Below are 27,637 nucleotides of genomic sequence, written 5' to 3' on the forward strand. Positions count from 1 at the left end.
CTGGCAGTTCATGCTGGACTTTCCCTACTGGAGCAGGGTTAAGACTGATTTGCATCCGGCTGTGTCTTGATTTGCATCCGGCTGTGTCCAAACTCGGGTGACATGCTGTGCAAAATAACGATTGACTGGGATGCAGCCCGAGTAATTACCAGTGGTTGAAATTAATTTAAGTTTTCCATCCATAACTTTTTGTATACCTCAGAGACACACACTACACCCATTTCCATACTTCTTTTTATGAAGTTTGGCATAAGCATAAGAAAATTACCCCACCGCAAACAAAAAAGTGAACTAACAATACCTACGTAAGACACACCCAGTAATCAGAAGCACATGTGTTACTGGCAAATATTTTAGGATAAACAAAAAACTGTGGAATAACATTGTCTCCTAGATAACTAGGAAACACAAACAGCTGAGAGTCGGCAGTTGAGTCAGAACCAAATAGCTGCAGCCATGGGCACAGAGGAGCATACAGGGACTAAGGAGATGTGAAAATCTGCATTCTAATTATTATTTCCGGAGTACAAAGTATTTAAATGTCCCTAAATTATACAATTTAAAGGACTGCATGATGTTTCAGGCACTACCTGTGTACATTATGCCAGGCCAAGAAAAAAAAAATCTGTACAATAAAGGATACGTTGTTTTTTAAGAAATCTTGAGTGTCAACTTTATTTGTACTTTGCATAACATTTTGAGGAAGAAATTCAAATATCGCCCAACTACAACTGACACTTTCACATATAAGGAAGGACCCTCATAAAAAGTAGGGTAACATTTCAATCTCATAGATTTCTACAAAAGAAACCCTGGGTAAACTAACTAAAAAATTAACTTAACTATTTCTTTTTAAAAATTTTAAATGACCTCAAAGGTTTTCCTTTTAATCTATAAAACTGCCAGCACCCACATTTTGAATGTAGGAGGGGATCATTAGCCGTTTCGCCCACGTGCAATAAAAACACAAACCACTATAGCAAACACTCAAAATGCAAAGAAAATTCAAATCAGGTGAGATAATCCTCAATGATAATCTGTACAATCTTTCAAATTGTTAGTATTCATTCCTACATTATTTTATGCTGAAACAAATATGTTAGCAGATCAACAATGCCTGCAAAATACAATAAAGTGACCTAAAGAACAGATGGTAGGAGAGTCGCTTTCTTTTTTTTTTTTTTAGGACAATCTGTAGAAAGTTGGTATGACTTCAGTAATTTTTTCATTTCTTCCACAAAAAGATGTTATTTTTTTTTAATGGTTTACGTTTGGTCCTGTGCCCTGAATAACTAAAAACACACTCCTAACACTTGGTTTGAAAACCCTTCTAAAAGATTTCTGTAAAATCTTGGCTGGCAGCATCGTACTCCGCTATGAAATTTTTGAGTTCATCAATGCATCTCTCGCCAATCTCGCTCAAATTTTCCTTCAGGGCAAACTGAACAGACTTTTCAAGCGAGGGGTCTTTTTCGATCAACATCTTCACCACCATTCCAAAGGTTTCACAATCCTGTCGATACACCTGCAATGGAATCAAAGAAATAAATCAGTGTTAGGTTAGCAGAATTGGCTGTACATGAGGATAGGGATCATGAGGAGCCGTTATAGAATGTTCTCCTTTTTTTAACACCGCAAAAACTGTTACTCGATTTATATTCCCGTGCACTTATCGTCTATACGAATATAATCAAATGAACTGTAAATATTATCAGGCAATTTCCCAAGCTTGTTTTATATTCAATGGCTGTGCACAACTGCTGTGCAATTGTGTTTCATTTACTTTCGCTTTTAGAATACCCTTGCACATTCAGTGTATTGAAGCTCAGAAAAGCTTTGCTCTAAAGACAACATTTTTCAGCACAAAAGATTCAAATATTAGGGTACTCTCTAAGCACATTATGCCAGGAGGGTGTTTTAATGTGGCAAATTGTCAGTTCTGCCATTAACACATTTTTTATCTTCCTAAACTGCTTGTGGCCGTCAGACAACACTCTCAAATAACATTGTTAACAAGATAGAACACACACCTGTTCTACGGTAAAGTAGCAACTTTTCTGGTTACCCAACGGTTGTCTCGTTCTAGGACTTTTCACTGTGGGGATTCCACTGACACCATAGGTATGTCATGCAACTGACTCTACCCCTGCCAAGCTGGCCTGTGAGAATTAACCCACATGTGCACTCTACTAATTTCCCCACAGGCCATTTGCTGCATTACATTTCCAAATGCACCTGTGGTGAGGTCATGAAGGCAATGATGTGCACAAAAACGCACAGATAGGAAAGGGGCGCTTATTAATGTCAGAACGCTAAAGATAACACTAAAGACAGGAACAGTGTCAAAATCACTAGGACATTTGCACGAAAACTAATGGATAACGCTAACAAACGGGCATTCATAGACTACTATAGATTTTCATAAACCTTAGACATAGCAAGGTTGCCAGAGAGACAAAAAAATACATTCCTGCTGAAAATATGATGTGCAAGAACAAGTCAAAGGGTAAGTCGATGTTGCAATTTTAAAGGAGAAGGACCAGTTCCAGCGGAATCTGAAGAAACCCAGTGGAAGACTGAAGGTTGGAGAGCCACCCCACCTGTGTATACCTTAGGAACCAGGATACCTGCCCCCGGGAAGCCAGGTGCATGGGTGTGAAGTGGCGTTGGAATTCGCCGTCGTACCCAATGGAGGACTTCAGAAAGGTGCCGCTGCTGGAGAAGGTGAAAGTGTCCGGTAGAACCAAAAGGTGGATTCAAGATGTGAAGAACCTGCAAGCAGAGGGGACATAGGCTATGCCACTCAGGGGTGACCAGGAGGCATGGAAGACAAATGCCCACTGATGTTGGGTGTTGCAGGGGAGCTGATAGTGACCGTAGAACTGCAGCTGTGTGGACCAGGCGAAGCTGTGGAAGACCTGGAGCCGTACACGAGCTGTCCCACGTCGGATGTCGAGAGATGAGGGGTCGATGTCCGGCGGGAGCACCAACAAGCTGTGGCAACTGCAACCAATGTGTAAGTGGAGAAATGTGCAGTGTCAGGACCAGCAAGATCCTGAAGACTCACCACAAGCAGGGGAGTCAGGATAGGCCCAGAGCAATCAGGGGAGCCCAAAAAATATGAATATGACCCTCAAGAGGAACCACAGGTCAGAGGCACTGGAGTCGCAAGAGGACTTCGAACAGTTCACCAAAGATGCAAGCCCACGATGCAAGAGGATGCGGTGAGGATGAAGATCCGGGTCACTGAAGATGCGTGAGATTGGGGCTACTTGGAGCTTGAAGATCTTGGTGGAAGGAACCCAATAAGCCTTTGCAACCGCAAGGTGACACGGTGCACAGGGGCTCGGTACCTGTGGTTCCAACAAGGGATAATGGCCTCAGGGGAAGACAGGGCAGGCCTTGCGGGATGTGAATAACCACCACCTGTGTTGCTGAGCCTTTTGGAGTCCGTGAAAGCTCAGGATCAGCAGACCGGTCAGCTTAGTTGCGGTGCCTGTAGATGCAGGGAAGAGACTTCTTCACTTCCAGGGAGATTCCTTCAGCTGTCTTAAATGCCCACAGGCCTTGGAAGGTTCCTCTATGGTCAATTACGTTGCAGCTGATGAGCAGGGCGATGAGATCAGGAGCAGCAGGAGTCTTCCTAGTTGCAGCCTTGATGCCCAGAGCGAAGACCAGAGTGCCCAGATGGTCGAAGAAGTGGTGTCTGAAATAAATCTTGTCCTACAACGAATTTAGGGACCCACCCACAGGTAAGCCCTGAAATACCCAAAGTAAAGGGTTAGGACAATTCAGGGGTCTCTCCCTAAGGAGGGGCTGGACAAGGGTGAGAGATTACTCCCCTGTCCTTTGTCCAGTTTTACGCCATTGCGGGAGCCAACGGCTCCCTTAACTGGTTTGAACTGGACTATGCATGGAGGGCACCAAGTGTGCCCAGCACACTGACTATGTGGCACTGGCAAGCGCTCTCACCCTGCCTCAATACACTCAATCCTGTCTGGGAGGTGGTCACACCTCCCTGTGACAGGACACCTATTGTTCTGCCTTCCCCTGCCCGAGCTTGGCTCAGCAGCAGGAGGGCAGAAACGCGTCTCTGGCCGGAAGCAGCCTTGGCTTGCTGTCTGGGTCTGGAAGACTGGTACCAGGAGCACTGAAGTAGGGTCGGCTTTAGGGCAGTGCGACCGGTGCAGCCGCACTGGGCGCTGACCTGAGGAGGGGGCGCTGACTTCCGGGAAGAGCTGTGCTTAGAAATAACTTACAATTTCAAAACACTTTTTGTAGTTCCTTGTGCATCCAGCTTTCAGGCAGCAATAAAAATAAGAGAACTCTTCTGATTATTTGTTCCTGTTATATATAAAGAAACTAGCTCAGACATAGAACAGTGACTGTTACAAACTGTCAAAGAGTTGCAGGCAAACTGCATAAAATAGTCCAAGCTTTACAAGTGCTTTAAAATGAATTAAATGTATGTGAGAGAGGTGCTATGTAGAGACAAGGGGTACAGGGCATCTGAGTAAGAGGTCATGGGGGTGCCAAAACTGATTGCCGCACTGGGCGCTACCAGCGCTTAAGCCGGCCCTGCACCGAAGGCCTCCCACAGGAGCATAACGGTGCATGGAATCATACCGCCACGCCGCTAACGGTGTGGGGGTATGATCCCAACATGTTTGATACCAAACATGATAGGATTCGTTGCAACCAGTTTCGAGATGGTCACCATGTAATGACGCTGTGCCCCTCTATATGTCATATAGCTGTCTCACTTACAACCCAGGAGAATGTACTCCATAGGTCATAGGGGTGTCCTGCTCATGCAGGGATTCCCTCACACTTAAACCCAAGCACCCTGCCTTTAGGATTGAAAGGCCTGCTCTAGGGGTGACTTGTAGGTTTTAAGTGCAGTGGCCTTAGATAGAGGGAAACCTATATCTTTCGTAAGTGGTGTTAGCACCAGCTTACACAGGCTGCAATGGCAGGCCTGTAGTTGCAAATTGAGTGGTCTCCCATAGGTAGCATACTGCATGCTTCAGCCCATGGGGGACCCTGGTGTACATATGCCCTGGGTACCCCAGTACCATGTACTAGGGACTAATAAGCGTACACCAGTGTCCAATCTGGGATGTACCAAAGTACTTACCAAACCAATTTAGGGGAGAAAGCACAGAGGCTGGGGTCCCGATTAGCAGGACCCTAGTCAGAAAGCACTGGGTAAAAACAAAAATATTTTTGGGGTCTTAAAAAGGTACCTATTGTCACTGGAGTGAACTACTTTGTGTGTGGATATGCTACTGAAGTTAGTCAATAGCTGAGGGGGCTGATCCATTTCCCCATGCAGCATACAGTAGTGGGTGAATGCAAAATGTGATTGATACAACAGTAGGACAATGAAAGAGGAGGGTCAGCTGAAAGCCCCTTCAAGAATATTACAGATATAATTTCAGTAAAATCACAAGTTTTATAATCCTAAAAAGGCTTCTTTCTGAAATGTATACGTCCTTCCATGTATTTACATTCTCCTCTTCTACCGTCAGCTACAGTGATTAAGGATGGCTCTGGCAGTGGCTTGATTGTGAATGAAACTGGGCAAGGCTCATTGAATATGGAGGTGGATTCTGGAGACTTTTACTCTCTCTCAGAGCACTCTGTGTCTTCATGTGAGGAATGGCCATACAATACTCAGCCCAACTTTCTATGATGGATGGTAGTGATTACGGTAGTTCAGTGCTGGAGGAACCCGAGGAGTCTGAGGATGGTCAGCTCAAGACAGTCAGGAAGTTGGATCTGGCTGCAAAAAGAGATTGTTTCGTGTGAAACCACTGAGTCAAGAGGCGCAAATGGACTTTGAGGGGGCTATCGGTCCATTATGCAACTTAGAGATGAAACAAGGGAAGAGAGCCAGAGGGCACAAAATTCATGTCGGAAGCTGCAAAACTCTGTCAGACGACTGGTCAAATCGCATGGAGACTTGGTATCCCGATTTAATGAAGTAGAGGCAAGGGTATCTACACTGCAAGACAAATTTGCACAACACAAGGCAACTACTGAAGTGGGCTTGGCTACGAAAGAGGGCATGATTTGGAAGCTAGCAGCAGACATCGAGAATCACGCACGTCGCAATAACCTGAGGGTTCTTCAGATCTCGGAGGGGAAAGAAGGGCAAGATCCAAGGGGGTTCATTGTGGATTTGTTTAAAAAAGCTCTCCCTGGCTTAACCCAATGGGACTGGGGTCGTGAAATAGAACGTGCACACAGATTTCCCTTTAAGATTCGGTTGAGGCCAGGTCAGGAAACCAAACCTAGAGCAATGCTGGTATCATTCAATAGCTTTCTGGCACAGGAGGAAGTGTTTAAGCTTGCTAGGCCTGATAAGAAGGGGAAGGCTGGGGATGTAGAATTTTTTGTCCGCCCCGATCTGTGTCAAGGGTCGGTGGAGCTTCGATGGCAATTTCGTCAATTAATTCCGGAGTTGCAGTCCAAGGGGGCTACTGCTTTTCTAATGTTTCCAGCCAAGCTGAAGATAGTGTTTAAGGATCAAACATGTTTTTTTACTAGCATTGCTCCAGCGACAGAATTTGTAAGTTCTATATAGCTGAGGTACTTATAAAGGCTAATATGGTGATGTGGTAGTATATGTGTTTATGTCTATATCAACTGTAATAATGAGGTTAGGTACTCTGCTTTTGTGCTCCAAATTACTCTTTATTTTTTTTCCACATTTTTGTGAGTAGGTTTGTTAAGGACTCGGCAGGGGAAGGTAAGGGGCTGTGGTAAGGCTTGCATCTAAAAGACTATCAGTCCTAAAGCCTTGTTAAAGGGGGTGGGGGGTTCTAAGGGGGTTAAAGGTGGGTGGATGGTGGGCACGAGGGGGGAGAGGAAGGGGGTTTAGGGGGGTTGGGTAGCACTAATACTATTTCAGTATTGGGGGGTGCATCAATTCATGTACACCCAAGGATTTCCTCAGATCATGCTCCTATTGTTCTTGAACTGGCCTTAGCTAAGAGCAGACCTAAACCCACTAATTTCACATTTGATTGGAAATTATGTTTAAATGATGAGTTTAAGGATTATATGTGTAACTGGATTAAGGGCTTTTTTGGAAACAACAATGGTACAGCACCCGCTAGCTTAGTTTGGGACACATTCAAGGCCTGCTTTCTGGGGGAATGTCTTAGTTTTCGTTTATGGCAGCAAAAGAAACTTAACGTGGAGCTAGCAAGACACTATGAGGCATTGATAGAGGCGGAAGGCTCTTTAACTAGAGGGATCACATTAGGTATGAATGATATTTCTGGCTTAGAGAATAATGTTGCTAAATACCGAGCTAATGTTCTTGGATTTTGGAGTGCCGAGAACGCTAGGAAATATCAGGTATTTAAGCGGCAAAGTCATGAATTTGGGGAAACTATTGGGAAACGGCTGGCTGTACGACTTCGAATGAAGGAATCGGCTCGAAATATTCATGCATTAAGGGATTCGAATGGGGTGTTGCACTCTGGCCCACAGCAGATACTTTCTATTTTTCAACAGTTTTATTCTAGTCTGTATACTAAGCAGAGGAGATCTGATGGGGGATCAGAGAGTAATATTTGATGAAGGATTGAAACAATTAGACCCCATATTTTTGGAGCAACGGGATTCCCCGATTTCTATGAGAGAATTAGAAAATACAGTTAAAAGTCTGGCGTCAGGGAAAGCGGTAGGGCCAGACAGGAATCCAGTGGAAGTTGATATGCAGTTTTTTAGCATAGTTAAAGACGAAATGTTAAAAATACTATAATTGGCACAACTAGGACATCCACCTAAATCATGGTCGGATGCTACGATTGCAGTATTCTGTAAGAAGGGTAAACCTCCTGATTTAGTGGGATCATATTGTCCAATTTCTTTATTGAACAGTGATAATAAAATATACTCTAAAATCTTGGCCAACCGATTGTCTAAAGTTATCACACCTTTGGTCTCAACGTGGTTTTCTTCCGAAACGGGGTACGGAGGATCATGTGAATACAGTAGTAACACTGTTCGATATTGCAGGGATAGGAAAAAGGGATTTGGCGTTGATTTTATTGGACGCAGAGAAAGCGTTCGATCGCGTTCAGTGGGAGTACATGTGGCAGCTGATGGATAGAATTGGTTTTGGCAAGAAATTCATTGTAGCACTTCAGGCACTATACATGTCCCCTACTGCCAAGATATCGGTAATGGGATTGTTATCGGATGATGTGAATATAACTAGAGGCACTCGGCAGGGGTGCCCTTGCTCCCCTCTTTTGTTTCCCCTATATATCAATCCTTTTATACAACAATTGTCTCATAATGTTTCCATCCCTCCGTTTCAGGTTTTTGTTTATAATTTTTCTGTTTTTGCCTATGCTGATGACATACCTGTAGTCACAGATAAACCCTCTCTTGCGATTAAAGAGATAGAGCGGTTAGCTAAAGAATTCGGTAGGATCTCAGGTTATAAACTCAATGAGTCGAAAATGCAAATTTTATGTTCTGATAGTGTATTATGGAGGGATGGGTGGGTAGTCAAAGAGGTGACCTATCTGGGGATACAAATTCGAGCTTCTATGTCTGAACTTATGGATGTAAACTGGAATCTTCTTATTCATAAAGTTAAAGCTTCCTTGGATAAGTGGGATCGCTTGTATTTCACAGTAATTGGCCGCTGTAATATTGTCAAAATTAATATACTTCCCAGGGTTCTCTACTTATTCCGGTCAATACCTTTGGAAGTCTCCAAGGTTAGATTACAATATTTACAATCAATTTGTGGAAAATTTATATGGAGCCCGGGGAGACCTAGGCGAGCGATGAGATTCATGACTTTGCCACTTGACAGAGGGGGCCTAGCGGTACCCGATTTTACACTTTATTTTGTTACTTGTTTTCTCTTGAAAATGCGGGTGTTAATTACTGGGGAGGGAGGTGTCGATAGCGCCACGGCCCCAACTATTTTTGAAATTTTATTAGGCCCTATTGCAAAACAGTGTTAATTATGGAACTGGATGGCAGTTACTATAAACGAACACGATTTAAAGTGCTGATTAGTGCATTTAAAGTGTGGAAACTGATCTGTAAATTGAATTTAATGGGGAAGATCTCACATTACACTCCCTTTAATTCGTTCAAGCTTTTGCCAGGAATATTTGGGGATATTATCGCGCAAAGCTGGAAAAGGAAGGGTGTTAGATATCTAGGCGATTTGTATTCTGTTACTGGGTTATATAAGTCTTTTGATGAGTTTATTTTACAATATGGTTTACCCAAAACACATTTTTTTTTAATTTTTGCAAATAAGAGATTTTTTATCTCGGACTAACGTCGATATGCGATCTAATGCTGTGGTAGAAGGGGTCAGACGGCAGGTTAAAATTGGAGTTTTATATCAACGATTGCTTTCGGACAGACCAGATGATCTTAAAAAACATAAGTGTAAATGGTTCGAAGTGTTGGGAGAAACAGATATTGTGATTGATGATTCTCTAGACATCACAATGAGATCTTCAATGTCAGCAAATGTGAAAGTTCAATTCTTTAAGACCTTATTTGATTTATATTATACCCCTGCATGGATGGCTAAATGGGGGGGTGGGTATGACGGGAAATGTTTTCGATGTGGGGAAGACAACGCGGATAGTGTTCATATTTTCTTTAGATGTGATAAACTGTATAGATTAATTGTAGATATAGAAAAGTTTTTGTCCATGGTTATAAACCTACCTCTGACCATAACCCCTGCTATGATGTTATTGGGGATGATTTCTGGAAATAGCTCTACGAACGAATTGTATCAACATCAACATCTGTTTTTTTTCTCAATGACTGTTGCTCGCTTGTGCATCGCAACGGAATGACTGCAGGAAAAGCCTCCGGCCTTTGAACTTTGGCGAGCAAAAATTTATAATTTATATAAATTGGAATGGGGTTTATTTTCTGTTAAAGGTCTTAGGAAGCGACAGATGGGTATAAATATTTGGGGAGCTTTTCGTGATTATTATGAGGTCTGATCTTAAAAATGGAATGAATTGTGTCTCAGCTGTATATTCGCTACTTATATATTTTTTTTCTTTTTTTCTCTCTTCCCTTCTGTTTTGTGACTAATGTTTAATGATCTAAGCTGCCTTTTCTTTTCTTATCTTTTTTGTATGAATTTTTGTATGTATTTTTGTTTGTATCATTGGGATTATGAATTATATAAGGATTTTTGTAATCTGGTTGCTGAAGAAAAAAAAAAGAAAGAAAAAAAAAAAGAGTATATGGTGCTGGGAGTTTGTCATTACGAACTCCACAGCACCAGAATGGCTTTACTGAAAACTGGGAAGTTTGGTATCAAACTTCTCAGCACATTAAACCCACCCTATGCCAGGGTGGGATTTAATGAAAAATGCACTCAGAGGGCATCTCAGAAATGCCCCCTGAAAAATGACCTAACTCTAGTGTCCTGACTGAGTGGCTGCTCGCCAGCTGCCACCACCAGACAGGTTTCTTGAGCCCTGGGTCAAGAGCCTGCTGCTTACCGGAGTCTGAAACAATGCACATCCTGAGACGAGGCGCCAAGCCTCCTCCCCCAGGATGGGCAGGGACCATGAAGGGGAAGCTTCAAAGGCTTGCCGCCTTTGTGAGCTACCTCATCTATTTGTTTCTTACAGCAACTGGCCCACACCGGTTCTGACCCCCACTTTGGGTGGGAGAATCGGTGGGAAAACCAAGTGAGGAAGGGAGGTGTGCCCACCTTTGCCAACCTCACCTCTCAGGTGGGGGAGGCGAGGTGAAGTACCCGCCGTCTTGCAGATGGGGGGACCCAGCCAACCAGAGAGAGGCATATGCCCCCCTCCTACTGGAGAATGGCAACATAGGGGGTGCACCAACCCAAAGAAAGGGACCCATTGGTCCCGAACTGTAACACCCCCAAATTTAGTATTTAGGGGCAACCCTGAACCTTGCCTCCTCAGACAAGAAGAGAGAAGGACTACCGAAGAAGCCGTGCTGAACGAAGAAGAGGAGGATGCCCACTGACTTGGCCCCACCCCTACCGGTCTGTCCCCACCTCGAACCTGCTCCAGCGAAATCCCGCCGTGTTCTGCAACCAGCAGCCTCCAAGAACCCGGGCACCTGCCCTACCTGCCAAAACCAAGACTTTGTTTCCCGCGAGCACCGGATTTGCTCACCCACAGACTCTGGCTCCAGCCAAATCCGCAAATCTGCACCACTCTGCACCGGGCGCCCACTTCCTAGGTTCGAGTGGCCCAATGCCACGGGGAGGTCTCCCCGGCGATCCCAACCTGAGATCTGGTGATCACTAACCTGCCTCGAATCTCCAATCGACGCCTGTAGCCTCTTTCTGGAGGATCCCCCCAACTGCAACCGGAGCAGGTAAGAAAAACCAGACGCCAAAGACACCTCTGCACCCGATGTCCACGGCCTTTGGTGGCCCAACCAAGGATGTCCCAGCATCCCTAGGCATCCCAACTTACCTCTCCAACCAGTGGTCACCTCTAGAGGATCTTCGTCCCCAAGCCTGCAGTCTTTGTTGCAACAGAAGAATCCCCATTGAAATCCACAGGGCACCCGACGACAAAATAGCACCCTGCACCCAGACGCCCCTGTGCCGCTGTGGGTGCACTTTGTGTGCTAACTCGGATCCCCCTTTGTCCTGAGCTGAACACCAAGGGCTTTGGTCCCACAACCTTGTGACATGCATGTGAGCAGCCACCAACAGGGGGCCCCCTATCCCCCCTATACCCCGTTGGAAAATATTGGGCCTCAGCACTCTGCACCCTGCTGCCCTAGTGCCGCTGAAGGTGCTTTGAGAGTGCATCCTTAACCCTGATTCTAATCCCAGAAACCCAACTCCCACAACCAAATATTTACCTGTAAACCGATTCATTTCCTCCCGTAGGATTGCATGGACTATGAAATGAAATGAAATGAAATGAAATGAAATGAAAAAGAGATTTATAGAGCGCTCTGTGGCCAAGCGGCTTCCTGGCGCTGAGGAACACATCAGCAGCTGCCTAACAGGTGCGGGGAGGAATTAGCCCGGGAAAGCCTGAAGAAAGAAAAAAGTTTTGAGGGCTTTCCGAAAGTGAGAAAAGATGGGGATGGAACGAATAGCAAGGGGAAGAGAATTCCAGATCTGCGGGGCACGCACCGAGAAGCGGGTGCCCCCCGTGCGGGACTTGCGGAAGCGGGGAACGTGAAGGAGAGAGAGGGAGGAAGAACGGAGGGAGCGGGGAGGGGCATGAGAGGAGATCAGGGAGTTGATAAAGAAAGGAGCGGAGCGGGCTTGCGCCCGAAAGGCCAGGCAGACAAGTTTGAACTGGGACCTGAACTGAACGGGGAGCCAGTGAAGGGTTTTAAGGGCGGGAGTGATGTGGGAGAACTTGGGAAGACGAAGGACGAGACGGGCCGCCTGGTTCTGGATGGCCTGGAGACGACGAGTCTCGTAGGCAGGGATGCCTACGTACAGGCCATTACCATAATCCAGGCGAGATGTGATGAGGGCAGTGATAATAACTTTCAGGGCGTCAACAGAAAAAAACCGGGAAATCTTGCGGATGAGGCGGAGGGAGAGAAAACAAGAGGATACAACAGAACTAATGTGCGCATGCATCGAAAGATCATTGCTGACCTTGATGCCCAAGGTCCGAACAGAGGAAACCGGGGAAGGTGGAGGACCAAAAGAAAGGGGCCAATGGACAGAGGACCAGGGATTGGAGGGACCACCAGTGAGGACAAGCTCTGTCTTGTCAGGGTTGAGCTTCAAATGATTGAAGCTCATCCACTGGGAAATAAAGACAAGAGTCGACCTGAGCTTAGGAAGAGAGTGAGTGGGGGAAGATAGATTAAAGACGAGCTGGAGGTCGTCAGCGTAGTTATACACCGAGACCCCCAGCTCAAGCAGCGAAGAGATGAGGGGACGGATATAGAGGTTGAAAAGAAGGGGGGAAAGAGAAGAACCTTGGGGTACCCCACACGTGACCGGGAGGGGAGGAGCAGAGAAGGTGGAGAGGTGGACTGCCTGTGATCGTCCCTGCAAAAAGGAGGCGATCCAGGAGAGGGCAACGCCCTGGATGCCCGCTGCGCTGACACGGTCAAGAAGAATAGCATGATCGACCGTGTCAAACGCAGCGGACAGATCCAAAAGGACCAAGGCCTGAGGAAGATTGCCATCGGCCTTGCCCTTCAGTTCGTCAAGGACCGCAAGGACCACACCCTCAGTGGAGTGGCCCGGTCGAAAGCCAGCCTGGTGGGAGGCCAGGATGTTATTCTCCTCGATGTAAGATGAGAGGCAAGATGTTACGTGGCTCTCAAGAATCTTCCCTAAATAGGGGAGGAGAGAGATCGGCCTAACATTCGATGGAAGGGAGGGATCCAGGCCGGCTTTCTTCAGAATAGGAAGCACAATAGCAGACTTAAAGAAAGAAGGGACAGAACCCAGAGCCAGACAGGAATTAAGAAAGGATAAGGGAGGGGTGGGGCAGCTAGTGAATAAAGTTCTAAGGATGCGAGCAGGTGCGCAATCCACCGGGGAGCCGGACTTGACCTTAACAAGGAGGTCGAGGAAAAGCTCAGGTGAAATAGGTGTGAAGTGATCAAAAACAGAGGAAGAGAGAGGGGGGTGGTCCGGTAGGTCAAGGTGAGGCACAATCGGAATGTTGGCCTTAATGGTGATTATTTTGTTAATGAAAAAGGTGTTCAGCGAGTGGCAGAGGGATTGCGAAGGAGCAGGGGAAAGGCCGGCGCGGTCAGAAGTGGCAAGGCTACGGACCAAAGAGAAGATCTCACGAGTTTTGTTAGCTGAAAGGGCAACGCGGTCCGAGAAGTATTTGGATTTGGCCGCTAGGATGGCCGATTTATAATTATTAAGAAGAGCCCTATACTTCAGGCGGAGAATGGGGCAATAGGTACGACGCCAGCGACGTTCCGACCGTCTAAGCTTAAGCTTCAGGGATCTGAGGTCGTTTGAAAACCACCTGTGGGCATCATGAGGGCGGGCCGATCTAATCTTTTTAAGAGGAGCGGCCTGATCACAGGCCGAGGAGAGCCAAGTGTGAATGGCGTCCGCCTGGTTATCCACGGGGAGGTCAGTCAGACCGGGGGCCAATAGAGAAAGAGAGGAGGAAAGATCGTTGAGATCAACTTTATTCCAACACCGGGCCCAGATGTTCTTGGGCAAGGTAGCTTTCTCGGGCTGCCCTAAGGGGATGGAAAAGGAGATCAGAAAATGATCTGACCAACCACAGGGGGAAATAGAAGACACCAGGGGGTTGCAACGGAGAGACCAGATCTGGTCAAGAATATGACCATGAGTGTGAGTAGGGGTCAAAACATGGGATGAGAAGTTGAGGCAGCGGAGAGTAGCGGAAAAGTCTTTTCTTGAAAATTGTTTGAAGTGTGGAGTTGGTTTGTATGGAACTCTAAGAAACTGTAAATATACAAAAACTGTCTTACTTACCTTTTCTCTAGGAAATTTCCCAGTGTGATATCTAGGCATATCACAGAGTAGAAAAAGTAATCCATAAAGTAATCTGTAAAGTAATCAAAAGTAATCTAACAGTAATTTCAACTATATTGAAAGTATTTACAAACATGCAGCAAAGTCATTTTCATTCAGCTTGCTTGTATTGTTCAACCTGCCTTGAAAAGTACCAATTACACTTACCTGTGCCAGGCTTCCTTGGTAATAGAAAATAAATATAACTAATGAATAGTTTTATACAAACAAATTGGTCCGAGTTCACTCTTTGAGTGTGTGACATTATTTCTTGCCTGAGTCTGTACGACCCTCTGATAAAGCCTTGCTGCTCGCCCACACTACCACAAATAGAGAGTAAGGTATTATCTACTTTTACCTCTGCCTACCTTTGGGGTTCCACTGGACTCTGTGTACACTACACCTTACTTTAGTATAGTATTTACAGAGCCAGCTTCCTACACTTCATACATGGTCTACTGGTATGGAAAGCACAATTGCTCACATTATGTATTGCTCGTCTTTGCACTCACTATCTACACTTTGCCTAATACATCACATACAGCTATTGGGGGCAGGCAGCTGGAATGGCATTGCATGCCAGTGCTGCAGATTTAACACGCACAGCAGCTTCTTCAGCCTGCCCTGCTGCCAGCTTGAAACACAGCTTCTACATAGAAAGTACACAATATGCACAGACAGATCTGTGTTACCAGCAGTGTCCTGTTTCTTACAACACCTAGTGGGCACACAACCCAGCATAGGTTTTGTCAACAAGAGAGAAAGCAGAAGCTGCAAGAGTGAGATAAAGGGGCAGGGAGTGTCTGGCAGGGGATTCAAGAGGCTTGAGTGGAATTCAGGACTATGCAGCCTCAGTATTCGGCGCTGGGACATTTCATAGCACCAGCCGCAGTCTTTTGAGCAGTGCTTTGGACATTAGCGATAATTGATAATCTTGTACGACAGCTTAGTTTAATAATTTCAAGACCACCTACGATTTGAAAGTTGAGTATTTACTTTTAGACAACGGGGGTCTATAAATCATACCAACTATGTATCCAGTACATTAAAGTTTCCTTTTCAAACTTTAACTGCACAGCTAGAACACAGCTATTAGCGAGCTGTGTGGCTGCTACAGACCTGCCTCGGGGTTTATGTGCTCCACGGCCAAACCAGGGAGGCTAGTTATATTGAATGAGGTGTGGTATGAATACCGGGCCCGAGTAAGCGAGACCTACTTCTGCTGGTGTTTTTTTTTGCGGAAGTGGAAAATTAGGTGGCCATTAAAGAAGGTAAGATGGCAGAGTGAGACATGGCTTATTGCAGTGCAGTGGCGGGTGTTTCGGTGAATCCTACTCGCAATTACATTTTGGAAGACAAAATGAAGCTATATTGAATATTTGACATCAACATTATTCACAGACGTTTTCTACCTCGTTAGCCCTAAAAAGGACTCCTGAAATATTTCACATATTTCATGGCGTGCGTAGTAAGGCTTACCCTCCTACCCAGGAGTGTTGCAGTTCACCCACACCAAGTGCAGCTTGAGAAATTCGTGCATTTTGGCACAGTTGAAACAAGCACTGGCAAGGCAAACTGGTCTCTTCTTTTCGACCTATTGGCTTTGACAATGCAGCGTGCCGATATTGTGCAGCATCGGCAAGATGTTCTGCAGCATTGGCCCAAAAAATAAGAAAAGGCATAATTACGTAGAGGCTGTTTGCATGATAACAGACAATAAAATCAAATAATAGAAACAGTGGGTGGGCTCTAAGCCCACTGTAAGTTCTTGGTGCTGCCCACAAAAAGTCTTTCACACCCAGTTAAAAGCTGTGGGGGGTGTGGGGGGGCAACATGGCAACATGGTGGAATGTACCCTCTTGTACTGTGCCTGGGGCCAGCCCCATAACACGGAAATAGTGGCTTGCTGGCCCGGGAGCACTTGGGGAGCTCTGCGGAGTCAAGGAGGTGATGGTGAGCTACTGCTGAGAAGGATCGCGCCTGATGCGGACTGATGGAGAGAAAGTAAAGTATACAAACAAGTGATGGATGAAATGCTGGAATTGATCCAGGCACAGGTAATTTCTTGGGGTCGCTTCCCAATGAATAAGTTACTTACCTTTGGTAACAATGTATCTGGTAGAGACAAAGTCTAGTCGCAGATTCCTTAACTTAGAATATCCCCCAGGCCTCAGACTGGATTTCCCCAGCAGTACCTCTGTACGCCAGGGGCCGGAGTCGCCCGGCTCCGTCCTGTCGTCATCCAAGGAAGTGACGCCAATGGAGCCATATAAGACCCTCCCGGCGTGAGGACATCAGTTTTCTACAGTAAAACCTTTCAGCACCACAACGCGGAGCCACAACAAAAACTGCGAGAGTATAGGAACAGTGTGTCAAAAAAGAGCAAAAACCTTGAAACAACAATAATAAGAAACCTTAGAATGAGACAACGCCATGTTGAAAGAGAAATCGAGACATGAAAGGACTGAAGTGGGCGAGCAGAGCACTCGCCCCAGCAAAAGTCCAATCAAAACTAAGAGCCATGCCCCCCAGAAAGGCAACGGCAGTGGAAACTAATGGCATGACAAACGAAGGACAGTTGGCAACCACAGGATGAAACTGTATGAAAAACAGTCTGTAACCACAGGATGGAACTGTAAAGGACCACAAGACTGGAACAACCTGACTCACGGCAAATAATCAGAAGGGAACAACCACATAGAAAGTTCACCACACCCCCCACAGTGATCTATGAACTGGATCATAGCCAAATAGAATCGCAACCCTATCGACTGCAGCATTGACAAGTAAACCACAAAGAAGGGGGGGACAAACAGACGAGGGCGGAGGGAGGGTAGGAAAACATGAAAACTCCCATGCTGGAGAAACCCAGGTGGAGCGGCATTGAAAGCACAGAACCTAGCCACTCAAAAACAAGAATGGGTGGAGGGCCAATGTGCTCAAAACAGAATGACACACCCTGCCCCAGGAGGAGATCACCCCTCAGGAAGACTATGGCTACCTGCAAGGAGGCGAGGTGGTAGATTCGCACCTGGAAAGGTCTTCGCAGAGTGGGGAGGATGGGCAGGCGTTAAGGAATCTGCAACTAGACTGTGTCTCTACCAGATACATTGTTACCCAAGGTAAGTAACTTGTTCATCTGATTGAGACATCTAGCCGCAGATTCCTTAAGTTAGACTAGATACGAAAGCCATACCCCCATTGGAGGAGGGTCTGCGACCGAAACCCAACAACTTCCAAGAGAACTTATCCGTCAATAACATTGACTAAGCACGGTGGGAACAGCAGTGCCAGAGCAGCTGACACCAGACCAACGAAGCCCTGTAAGGGACCATGAACAAGGGGAGGCAAAGGCTCCACAATCCGTCAGAGGACGGTACGAGACCTCCCACGTCCAGACAGGGATGAAAAGAGACACAGACCAGAAAGGACAGTACAGAGGGGAAGAACATTTGGCAACTTCTGCAAAAAGACAGTAGACTGAGCACCGGATCCCATGGATCCGCCAGAGACAGAGTCCCAGAAAAAGAGACAAGATAGTATGCCATCGTCAGAGCATACCCACTGAACATACACTACAGAGGATGCCAAAAAGTGAAATGTGAGGGCACAGATGTCGCCATGCAGAGATATACAGAGTCATGACAACCAGGAGACACAGGTATGTGGATAATAGGATACACATAAGGAGACAGAGTGTACTATGAGAACCACACCACATCTAAACAAAAGCCTAAGGAATGGGATTACTAACAGCACATAGTCACCAGCTAACCATATCCAAAGGTACAAACGGCAAAGTGAAACCGGGAAAGCCGGGGCCACACAGAGTGCTCTTTTCCATATGAGAGAAAGAGAGAGACTGGGGCTCAAACCCCCGATACTAGGCAAGGAAAACCTAGTATGCATACACTCTCCCTGTGTGTATAAAGCTATATATATATATATATATATATATATATATATATATATATACACATATATATACATATGTATATATATATACACACACACACCCACCCACACCAAAGACGGATATATATAAGAAATAAAGGAAAAATGAAAAACAAGGGGGAACTCGAAGAGTACACCCTAGACAAAGGGAAGTCGTACAATACGTACCAATGGCACTGGTGTGAAGCAGAGCAGGACAACAGTGTAAAAAACGAAAAGCGACAACATCTCCCCTGATGGGGACGGAACCGTAACCCCCCCTGCGAGACAGACAGGGACACTGACCACTACACTCACAAGGAAGGAGTGAGAAAGACACAGACAGACGTTTGTCAGAAAAAGGGGAGATACAGTCCCATACAGACACTGTATAACAACAATGAGTATCCTGAAGAAGAATACTTGCACCGTAACATACACAAAGAAATACAACAGTGCAGTTAGGTATGAGGGGTAACTCACAACCAATGAAACACCTGGAGCGGAACACAGAACCGTGGAAGAGTGACAGCCCTGAACCACTATGTCACAGTGAATCAGAAAACATCTGTAGAGGCCAGGAGCAGAAGGACCTGAACCCCTGCGCATAATAAGCAAAGGGGCTGACGTCCCTGGCAGGGAAGTGCAGAAGGAAATAGGTTACAAGGTAACACGCAGCAGAAAAGCAGCTAGTGAAAACCCACTGCCCATAGGCAAAAGCCCCACAGGGGAATTGAAGCACTTCTACACACCAAGAATGGACAGTAGAGCACAGTCAAGATAGCGGCGGAAGGAACACTGCCAGCCCCCTGTGACAGCGAACATAACCTGTGTGTACACACACATAGCGTGTCTCCCCAGAGACAGGAAAAGAGCTACAGACCAACCGTAGACTACAACACAAAAATCCCCATGAGAGAAGCGCACCAACCCTGCAGGTCTCACTAGAGGGGACGTCCTACAACAGCAGGAAGAGCGTTGACAAAGAGAAGTAGCTGAAGAAGATTCCGCAGGAGCAATTGAAACTTCCCAAGCCAAGAAAAGCAGCTACACAATAGCCAACAAGAACCCCACGTAGGAAATGGTACATCCATATAAAAGCAAGGGACACCTCTTGGAGCCAAGCTCTTAGACAGAGGGCTAAAAAGAAATGCAGAAACAGCTAGCTAGCTGCAACAAAAGAAGGACAAAATGGTGAAAAACTGCACAGTCCGTCTGGGTAATAACAAACCCAGAGACGGAGCACCAGAAAAAGTAGGGACTGCAACCAAAAACCAAAGTCCACAACAAGGACTACAAACCATGGAACTCATGGAAACCAAGACATGAGACGCTGAGTCTGCATGTCTGTCAAACATGGTGACCCCCATCAAAGGGCAAATCCCTAAGAAGCTCCTGGACATTGGCAGGTAAACAGCCATCGCGTAGCCAGGCATGGCGGCGCAGAGCAACTGACGGGGCCATAGCTCGACCCACTGAATCAGTGGTATCCATAGCCGACAAAATAGAAAGCTGCGCCATTTCTCGACCATCACGAATCAACCACTCCAGGTCAGTTAGAGGACATGCAGGAAGAGAAGGAAGAAGGTACTCGACCGAGTCCCAAAGGACAGAAGTAGCACGTGCGAATATGCAAGACATGTTCAGGGACCTAAGGCCGGCACTGGTGGACACAAAAACATGGCGGCCACACAACTTCACCCATCGAGATTCCCAAGTGGGAGGGAGTAACAGAGGAGAGGCAGAAGGCAGAGAAACTGAAGCCGCCTGAATCACCAGCCCCTGAGCTCTAGGGTCAAGGGACATACAGGCAGGGTCGTCTGGAGCCGGTCGATGTCGATGTGCAATAGCACGATCCACCGGGTTCCCCGAAGAGGGCCTCGCCTAAGTCCCGAGAAGAGCGTCATACAACGACTCGCCAAAAGGCAACAAGGGCTCCACTTCCACGGTGCCCTTGTGGAGTAAATCCAGCAAGGGATCAGAGGGCAGGGAGACTGAGGGGGGCTGCATTCGTAAAATGTCCGTAGCCCTGCGAACCGCCCTCGCAAAAGCCGCACTAGCCACCATGGCCATTCGAAGTGGCGACAACAGGTCATCTGTAGGGTACGGCATGAGGCTAATTCTGCCACCAAAACATGGGGGCTCTAGAGCCTGAGAACATCCAAGGCCCTTCCAGTGCAAGGGATCCCGCTCAGAAGGACAACGAAACAACCCTGAGGGTGACGAACCCACAGGAGCCTCCTCAGATTCAGCCTCCACAAACCGATTAACGGCCGGGGATGGCACCAGCGTCGAGACGGCGTTAACTCTACGTCAATGAAACCGAAGGAGATTCGGTTGATCGGCATCAACACGACTTCCAATGAGGTGGGAACCTGCAGAGAGGAACGCTGTCGACTGAGTCGAGGACTGCGACGCAGCCTCAGCCGGCGCGGCGCAGAGAGCCTCACATGGAAGGCTTGGACGTGCGAACAGGATGCCCTTCCTGGCTGCGTCCTGACGTCGCAACAACTCCGGAAGCGAAGCTGCCGGTAAAGCCCCGATCTGAGCCCCTACCCCCTCTTTGGGGCCCGAAGGCACACCAGGGAGAGGGGTGACCCAAAAATGGCTAATAAGGCCAGGGAATAGGCCTGCATCTGGGCACCAGAGTCGCCTCAGCTCCAGGAAATGAAGGGTAAGTGGACGGCCCATGTCCGGTGGAGACTGGGAGCAGCGGGCCCCGCCATCACACAAGGCTGACAACCTCCATAACTTCTTTTTCTTGTGCTTAACTGCAGCAGGAGAGCGACGTCCACGAGAACGACTCCGCGACCTGTACCGAACAGACACTCCTGCACGAGAAGGAGACCGGCGGCGTGAGGACTCCGAACAGGACATCCGGGCGGACAGCAACTTCATGCGTCTTTCCCGCAGGGACTTCGGCTTCAGATGGCGGCAGGCGTCGCACTCCTAGGAGTCGTGGTGCTCTCTACAGATCGCTTGTGGATCTGTCGTTGACATCTGCCGCGTACAGTATTTACACGCTTTGAAGCCCGAAGGCATGACACACTGTTCCTGGACGCCTAAAAAACAAAAACAGGCCCAGAGGTAACCACTTTTCCGGATCCGCATTGGGACGCCGAAAAGAAGAAAACTGATGTCCGCATCTCGGGGGAGGTCTTATATGGCTCCATTGACGTCACTTCCGTGGACGATGGTAGGACGGAGCTGGGTGCCGCTGCCCCCCGGCATGCAGAGGTAGTGCAGGGGAAAAAGTTTTCCGGATCCAGTCTGATACCTGGGGGATATTCTAAGGTAAATAATCTGCAGCTAGATGTCTTTATCAGATCTATCATTATTTTGCACACCATTTCACCTCAGTCTGGGCCAAGCTATATGCAAATCAGTCTTGACCCTGCTCCAATCAGAACAGTCCAGCCTGAACTGCCAAGCCAGGTCCTGAACCGGAACACAAGAAACCTAGATGCCAGACATCATTTCAAGGTCTGAGTGCCTAGGTCACAGCAACTGCAAGAGGTCTGGTGTGAGGTGATGGGGAGCTCTGGCCTTAAGAGCGACAGCAGGGTGTCGGTCCCCAGGGCATAGCAAAGAGAACCAGAGCAATCTCCGCTTCATGGCTTCCGTAATGGCCTCAGGGAAAAGCAAAAATGTCCAGTCTCAGAGATAGGCTCACAAGCTTGGTGATGCCTAAAATGGATCGCCCCAACAAGGAGTGGCTGCCCCCACAGCCTGAGAGGGAGTGCAGCATTGAGGAGAATGCACTGCTAATGACAGCCTTCATCTTATCTCATTTTGGGCAGACTTAACTGTGAAATGCAACTTAGCCAAAGAACTTGGATAATTAACAAGACCTTAATGACATTGGCAACAGTGCCTGTTCTTGAAGACAGCAGCAGTGCATGCAACGAAGAGGTGGAAATGCGAACACAAATAATTCTGACACTGAAGGACCGATACCTGGATCTACAAGCACATGTGGAGGGAAATTTAGAATTGCTCCCACAGAAACAAAATAATAAGAATGTGCGGTGTTCCCTCAAATGCAGGTCTGATACTTAGCGATATTTCCAGAGCCTCCTTCAACAAGGACGCTCTGTGACTGAAGACACCAACAATAAACTGGATTGAGTGCATAGAACTGGGCACACCAGCAATACTACGGCTAAGACTCCAGATATTCTCACATACTTTCATAACTTCAGATTGAAAGAAGATATCCTCCAAGCGGCCAGAGCTAAAGGACCAATTATCTTTTAAGGCCAAAACATTTCTCAGAGATCACTCTCCTAAAGCAAAGGGAATTCAAACCGGGAACCGACTTCCTGATAAAGAAAGACATCAAATAATGGTGGGGTCATGCATTCCACCTCATCTTTTGATAGAAAGACCAACTCTTTCAGTAATTGCAGTTAGCTTCTGAGGCACATCGAATCCTAGACCTCCCGGATGCGGATGTACAATGCATGGTACCAGCCTGATATCTTCTGAACACTACATGTGGCAGAGTGTTCTGATCTAAGAAAAATCTGAGACCAGGCCCAATGTCATAACACAGGAGAGACGGACAGTGCTTGATAATTTTGACGGAACAAGAAAAACCCACAAGATGAATAGCTGATCCTCCATTACAGAGTACGTCAGCAACTTTGGTGGGCCTCCAGGTGTCCTGGCCATCAGCTATGTACGAGAGTGGGGCTGGGGAAGGGTGAGGGGTGGCTAGGCCACGAATGAGACAAGAAAGGTAGGCCTTAGCTTCTCTATTTCTGGGTTAAGCCCAATACAAAGGCCACCATCGATTTTACAAAGACTGGATTTGTAAAGAGAAAGGTTTTGTTGTTTCCGTTTAATGTTTGTTTACACACTCACAGGACACGTAATGTCAACAATGTGATCTGCTTTTTTATCGCAGCATATCCAAAACCCATGCCTGTGCATGCTATTCTCGCAAGTTTAGCCCCTACGAGATAATGTACATGAGAGAGTACACGCATATTGCCTATTGACTACCCCCACATTCACAGAAAAAGTAATTAACTTTAACACCAGGATAGGATAGGATGGGAATTTATGAAGCCTGCTAAACCAGAAAGGTGTCAAGGCACCAGAGGCCTGAATAGCCAGACAAAATGCTTAGCGGTGCTCCCAATGCTATGCAGGGCCACAAGCAATGTCTGTCTCTTTCAAGAGACTCACCTGTGAGTGGCATCGGCTAAAGCCATGCTGGTTTCCTAGCCAATACCGGTTATCAGGACCAGCCAAAATGGAAGTGGTGGCCATACTACTTTCAAATTGTTGTCTTGGGGAGTTTGGTGGGAAGGTAGCTGAGGTGAGGGGCAGTGTGCTAGCCTTTCAAGTGAGGGTCGGGTATGAGGCTTTTATTAAGGGGCAGGAACCATTCCTGAAACAAACAATTTCTGACATCTTGTAAACGCCCAACAAAGCAATCCTGATAGGAAGAGACTTTAACCTGAAAAATGGAAAAGATCGATCCAACCAAAGATTTAGGAAAACTGGACCCTTCGCTAACAAGCATTTACAATGCAATGGTCTCGGCATCATTAAAGGTAGAGCTATTGGCATTGCTCATGACATTTCTTTTTTTTTCTTTAAATCATAAATAAATGGCATTGTCATTTACATTGCCAATACACAGCACTCTGCACTCAACAGCACACACCACTCTGCACTCAACAGCACTCACTGCTCTGCACACTCACTCTGCACTCACTACTCTGCATTCTGCACTCACTACTCTGCACTCACTACTCTGCACTCTGCACTCACTACTCTGCACTCACTACTCTGCACTCACTACTCTGCATTCACTACTCTGCACTCACTACTCTGCACTCACTACTCTGCACTCACTACTCTGCACTCACTACTCTGCACTCACTACTGTTTCTCAGGCGGTGACCGGCCCTAAAAAACATTAAATCTCGGTACTTCCAGTTCTGCCTTTGGCAGACCGGATATTACCTCGACCTAATAATTGACTGTTTGTGACCTCAGACGAGCCCTTCACGTGTGTGTCAGTCTAACCCCAACTCTGCCTCAACTTCGTGTGACCTCTCTGGCTCTGCCACTGACAGCTGGCTAATCCCAGCTGTCTGACTGACCCCAGACGAATCACATTCTCCTCATATGCGTCAGTTCAGTCAGGGCTCTGCCAGACTGTGTGGACTCGGGCGAGTCCCTGCAGATGCCAGCGCTTCAGTGCCTCCAGTTTACCCAGCTTCCGTTTGTAATCTCAGCAAGACCTGTGCATGAGTCTAATACTAGCTCTGCCTCTGACTCTCGGCGTGACGTTAGGCAAACGCCCCAATGTCCCCCATATAAATCTCGAAAAACATGCATACCCCTGACTACATGAATTAAACTGATCTGCGTTCGTCAATTGGCCCAGAGCAGATTTTACTGCGCCCAGAGACCTGTGGCATAGTGTGCTATTGACTGTCACCATCGTCAACATCTTTGAATCTAATATCATTTGAAAATCCCTCCATATATCGGTACCCATGGTGCCATTTATAACGCTGACTCTCTTTGTAACCCTGGGCGGGTAGGCCAGCTTGTAACAGTTCTGCCACAGACCATGTGACGTCAGGCAATCTCTTCACCTGCCTGCCCCTCACTGCAGTCTCATGCTGGATGTACTACAGGGTAAGTGTGTGATCTGAGGCGTGTCCTTTCATCTCCCCTTGCCCTGGTCTAACCCGAGCTCTGCCTCTGACTGTGCGTGGTCATGGCGTGTCTTTGCATCTCTCGGGCCTCACTTTAACCCGAGCTCTGCCTCACCGTGTGATCGTAGGCGAGTCTTTTTAGGCACCCTTCCCCAGTCTAGCCTGAGCTCTGCCCCTGAATGTTGGTAAGACAAGGCGAGTGCCTTCACCTTCCCATGCCTCTCTAACTCGAGCTGACTGTGAGTGTGATCCTGGAGGAGAGCTGCGGGCGGAGGGGGGGGGAGCGGGACAGAGGAGAGCTGCGGGCGGAGGGAGGGGGGAGCGGGACGGAGGAGAGCTGCGGGCGGAGGGAGGGGGAGCGAGACAGAGGAGAGCTGCGGGCGGAGGGAGCGGGACGGAGGAGAGCTGCGGGCGGAGGGAGGGTGGGAGCGGGACGGAGGAGAACTGCGGGCGGAGGGAGGGGGGAGCGGGACAGAGGAGAGCTGCGGGCGGAGGGAGGCGGGACGGAGGAGAGCTGCGGGCGGAGGGAGGGGGGGAGCAGGACGGAGGAGAGCTGCGGGCGGAGGGAGGGGGGGAGCGGGACAGAGGAGAGCTGCGGGCGGAGGGAGGAGTCTTTTTAGGCACCCAATGTCCCCCATATAAATCTCGAAAAAAATCCATACCCCTGACTACATGAATTAAACTGATCTGCGTTCGTCAATTGGCCCAGAGGAGATTTTACTGCGCCCAGAGACCTGTGGCATAGTGTGCTATTGACTGTCACCACCGTCAACATCTTTGACTCTAATATCATTTGAAAATCCCTCCATATATCGTACCCATGGTCCATTTATAACGCTGACTCTCTTTGTAACCCTGGGCGGGTAGGCCAGCTTGTAACAGTTCTGCCACAGACCATGTGACGTCAGGCAATCTCTTCACCTGCCTGTCCCTCACTGCAGTCTCATGCTGGATGTACTACAGGGTAAGTGTGTGACCTGAGGCGTGTCCTTTCACCTCCCCTTGCCCTGGTCAAACCCGAGCTCTGCCTCTGACTGTGCGTGGTCATGGCGTGTCTTTTCATCTCTCGGGCCTCACTTTAACCCGAGCTCTGCCTCACCGTGTGATCGTAGGAGAGTCTTTTTAGGCACCCTTCCCCAGTCTAGCCTGAGCTCTGCCCCTGAATGTTGGTAAGACCGGGCGAGTGCCTTCACCTTCCCATGCCTCTCTAACTCGAGCTGACTGTGAGTGTGATCCTGGAGGAGAGCTGCGGGCGGAGGGAGGGGGGGGAGCGGGACAGAGGAGAGCTGCGGGTGGAGGGAGGGGGGGAGCGGGACGGAGGAGAGCTGCGGGCGGAGGGAGGGGGGAGTGGGATAGAGGAAAGCTGCGGGCGGAGGGAGGGGGGAGCGGGACGGAGGAGAGCTGCGGGCAGAGGGAGGGGGGAGCGGGACAGAGGAGAGCTGCGGGCGGAGGGAGGGGGGGGAGCGGGACAGAGGAGAGCTGCGGGCGGAGGGAGTGGGGATGAGCAGAGCAGCTCTGGAAACCACCGCCGTCTTTCTCCGAGGCAAAGCAGAAATGCCTCAGAGAAAGCATGGTAATTTTCGCATTCGGGGGCATGTGTTTTGTTGTTCTGAGTGACGGGTGACGTCACTGGCGAAAGAACAGCAAAATGTACGCCCCCAAATCCGAAAAAGACGGAGCCTATTCGGAGGGACAGCTCTCCGTTTAGGAAGCCAGCCAATGGGAGAGAGGTAAAAACAGAGGCGGGACAAATAGTCCACACTAAGAAACATTAAATCTCGGTACTTCCGGTTCTGCCTTCGGCAGACCGGATATTACCTCGACCTAAAAAGGGAAGGCCATTGCTTCAAGATGCTGGCCTAGGGGACATTTGAAGGGAATATCATCCTTCTATGCGGGTTTGAAAATACTTCTCAGCCTCACACAGTATGCAAGGCTGTACCTGGAAATACCGTTCATAAAACAAACCACAAAAAAAACAAGCATTGACAAAGCTAATAGGTTTTGGCTGTTGTTTGTTAGTGTGTTGCTCAGCAGCACAGGCTGCTGTGCAACATGGCTTTCAGTAAATAAAAACAAAGCACTCTGCTGCGGCCAGCGTTGACCTTGTGTACTTTAAGCCATGCTGTACTCAAACCCGCGCTCCAGTGCAACAATTTTAACAAGCATTTGCAATGCAATCGGTCTCGCCTTTAGGACCTTATATGTATTAAGCTATGCAGCACATTAGCCTGGGTGCTAAAACTACTACAGTTCTTTAACATGGTGGAAAGTAACCACCAAACTGCGAGACACACCAGCTATGGGAACACAGGGAGAGAAATATTACCTTTCAGCAGGAAATGGTATAGTCCAAAGCTCTGTTTTTAATATAAAATCTGGACCTTCGGTGGTCATATCACTGAAAATACAAGATTTGGAAATACATATTGTCTACAGGTGGTCGTGGAAGACAATTTCTATGGACTGGAATCTAGAGAATGCTAAAGTAATTCTGGTATTTTACTGACCTCTGCTG

The 27,637-nt window shown here is 47.6% G+C and overlaps 1 protein-coding gene across 5 annotated transcripts in view; it reads right to left on the reverse strand.

The window, feature by feature from the left end:
• Positions 1–640: 640 nt before the first annotated feature.
• PPHLN1 (periphilin 1) overlaps positions 641–27,637 on the reverse strand; it is a 715,827-nt gene continuing 688,830 nt past the window's right edge. For all 5 annotated transcript variants that reach the window (XM_078674289.1, XM_078674291.1, XM_078674288.1 and 2 more), the window contains one exon: positions 641–1,525. In XM_078674289.1, coding sequence (XP_078530415.1) covers positions 1,331–1,525 — 195 coding nt within the window. In that variant the 3' untranslated portion in view covers positions 641–1,330. The remainder of the gene's footprint in view (positions 1,526–27,637) is intronic.

This window comes from Lissotriton helveticus, chromosome 1_1 (assembly GCF_964261635.1).
Source record: "Lissotriton helveticus chromosome 1_1, aLisHel1.1, whole genome shotgun sequence".
NCBI lineage: Eukaryota > Metazoa > Chordata > Amphibia > Caudata > Salamandridae > Lissotriton > Lissotriton helveticus.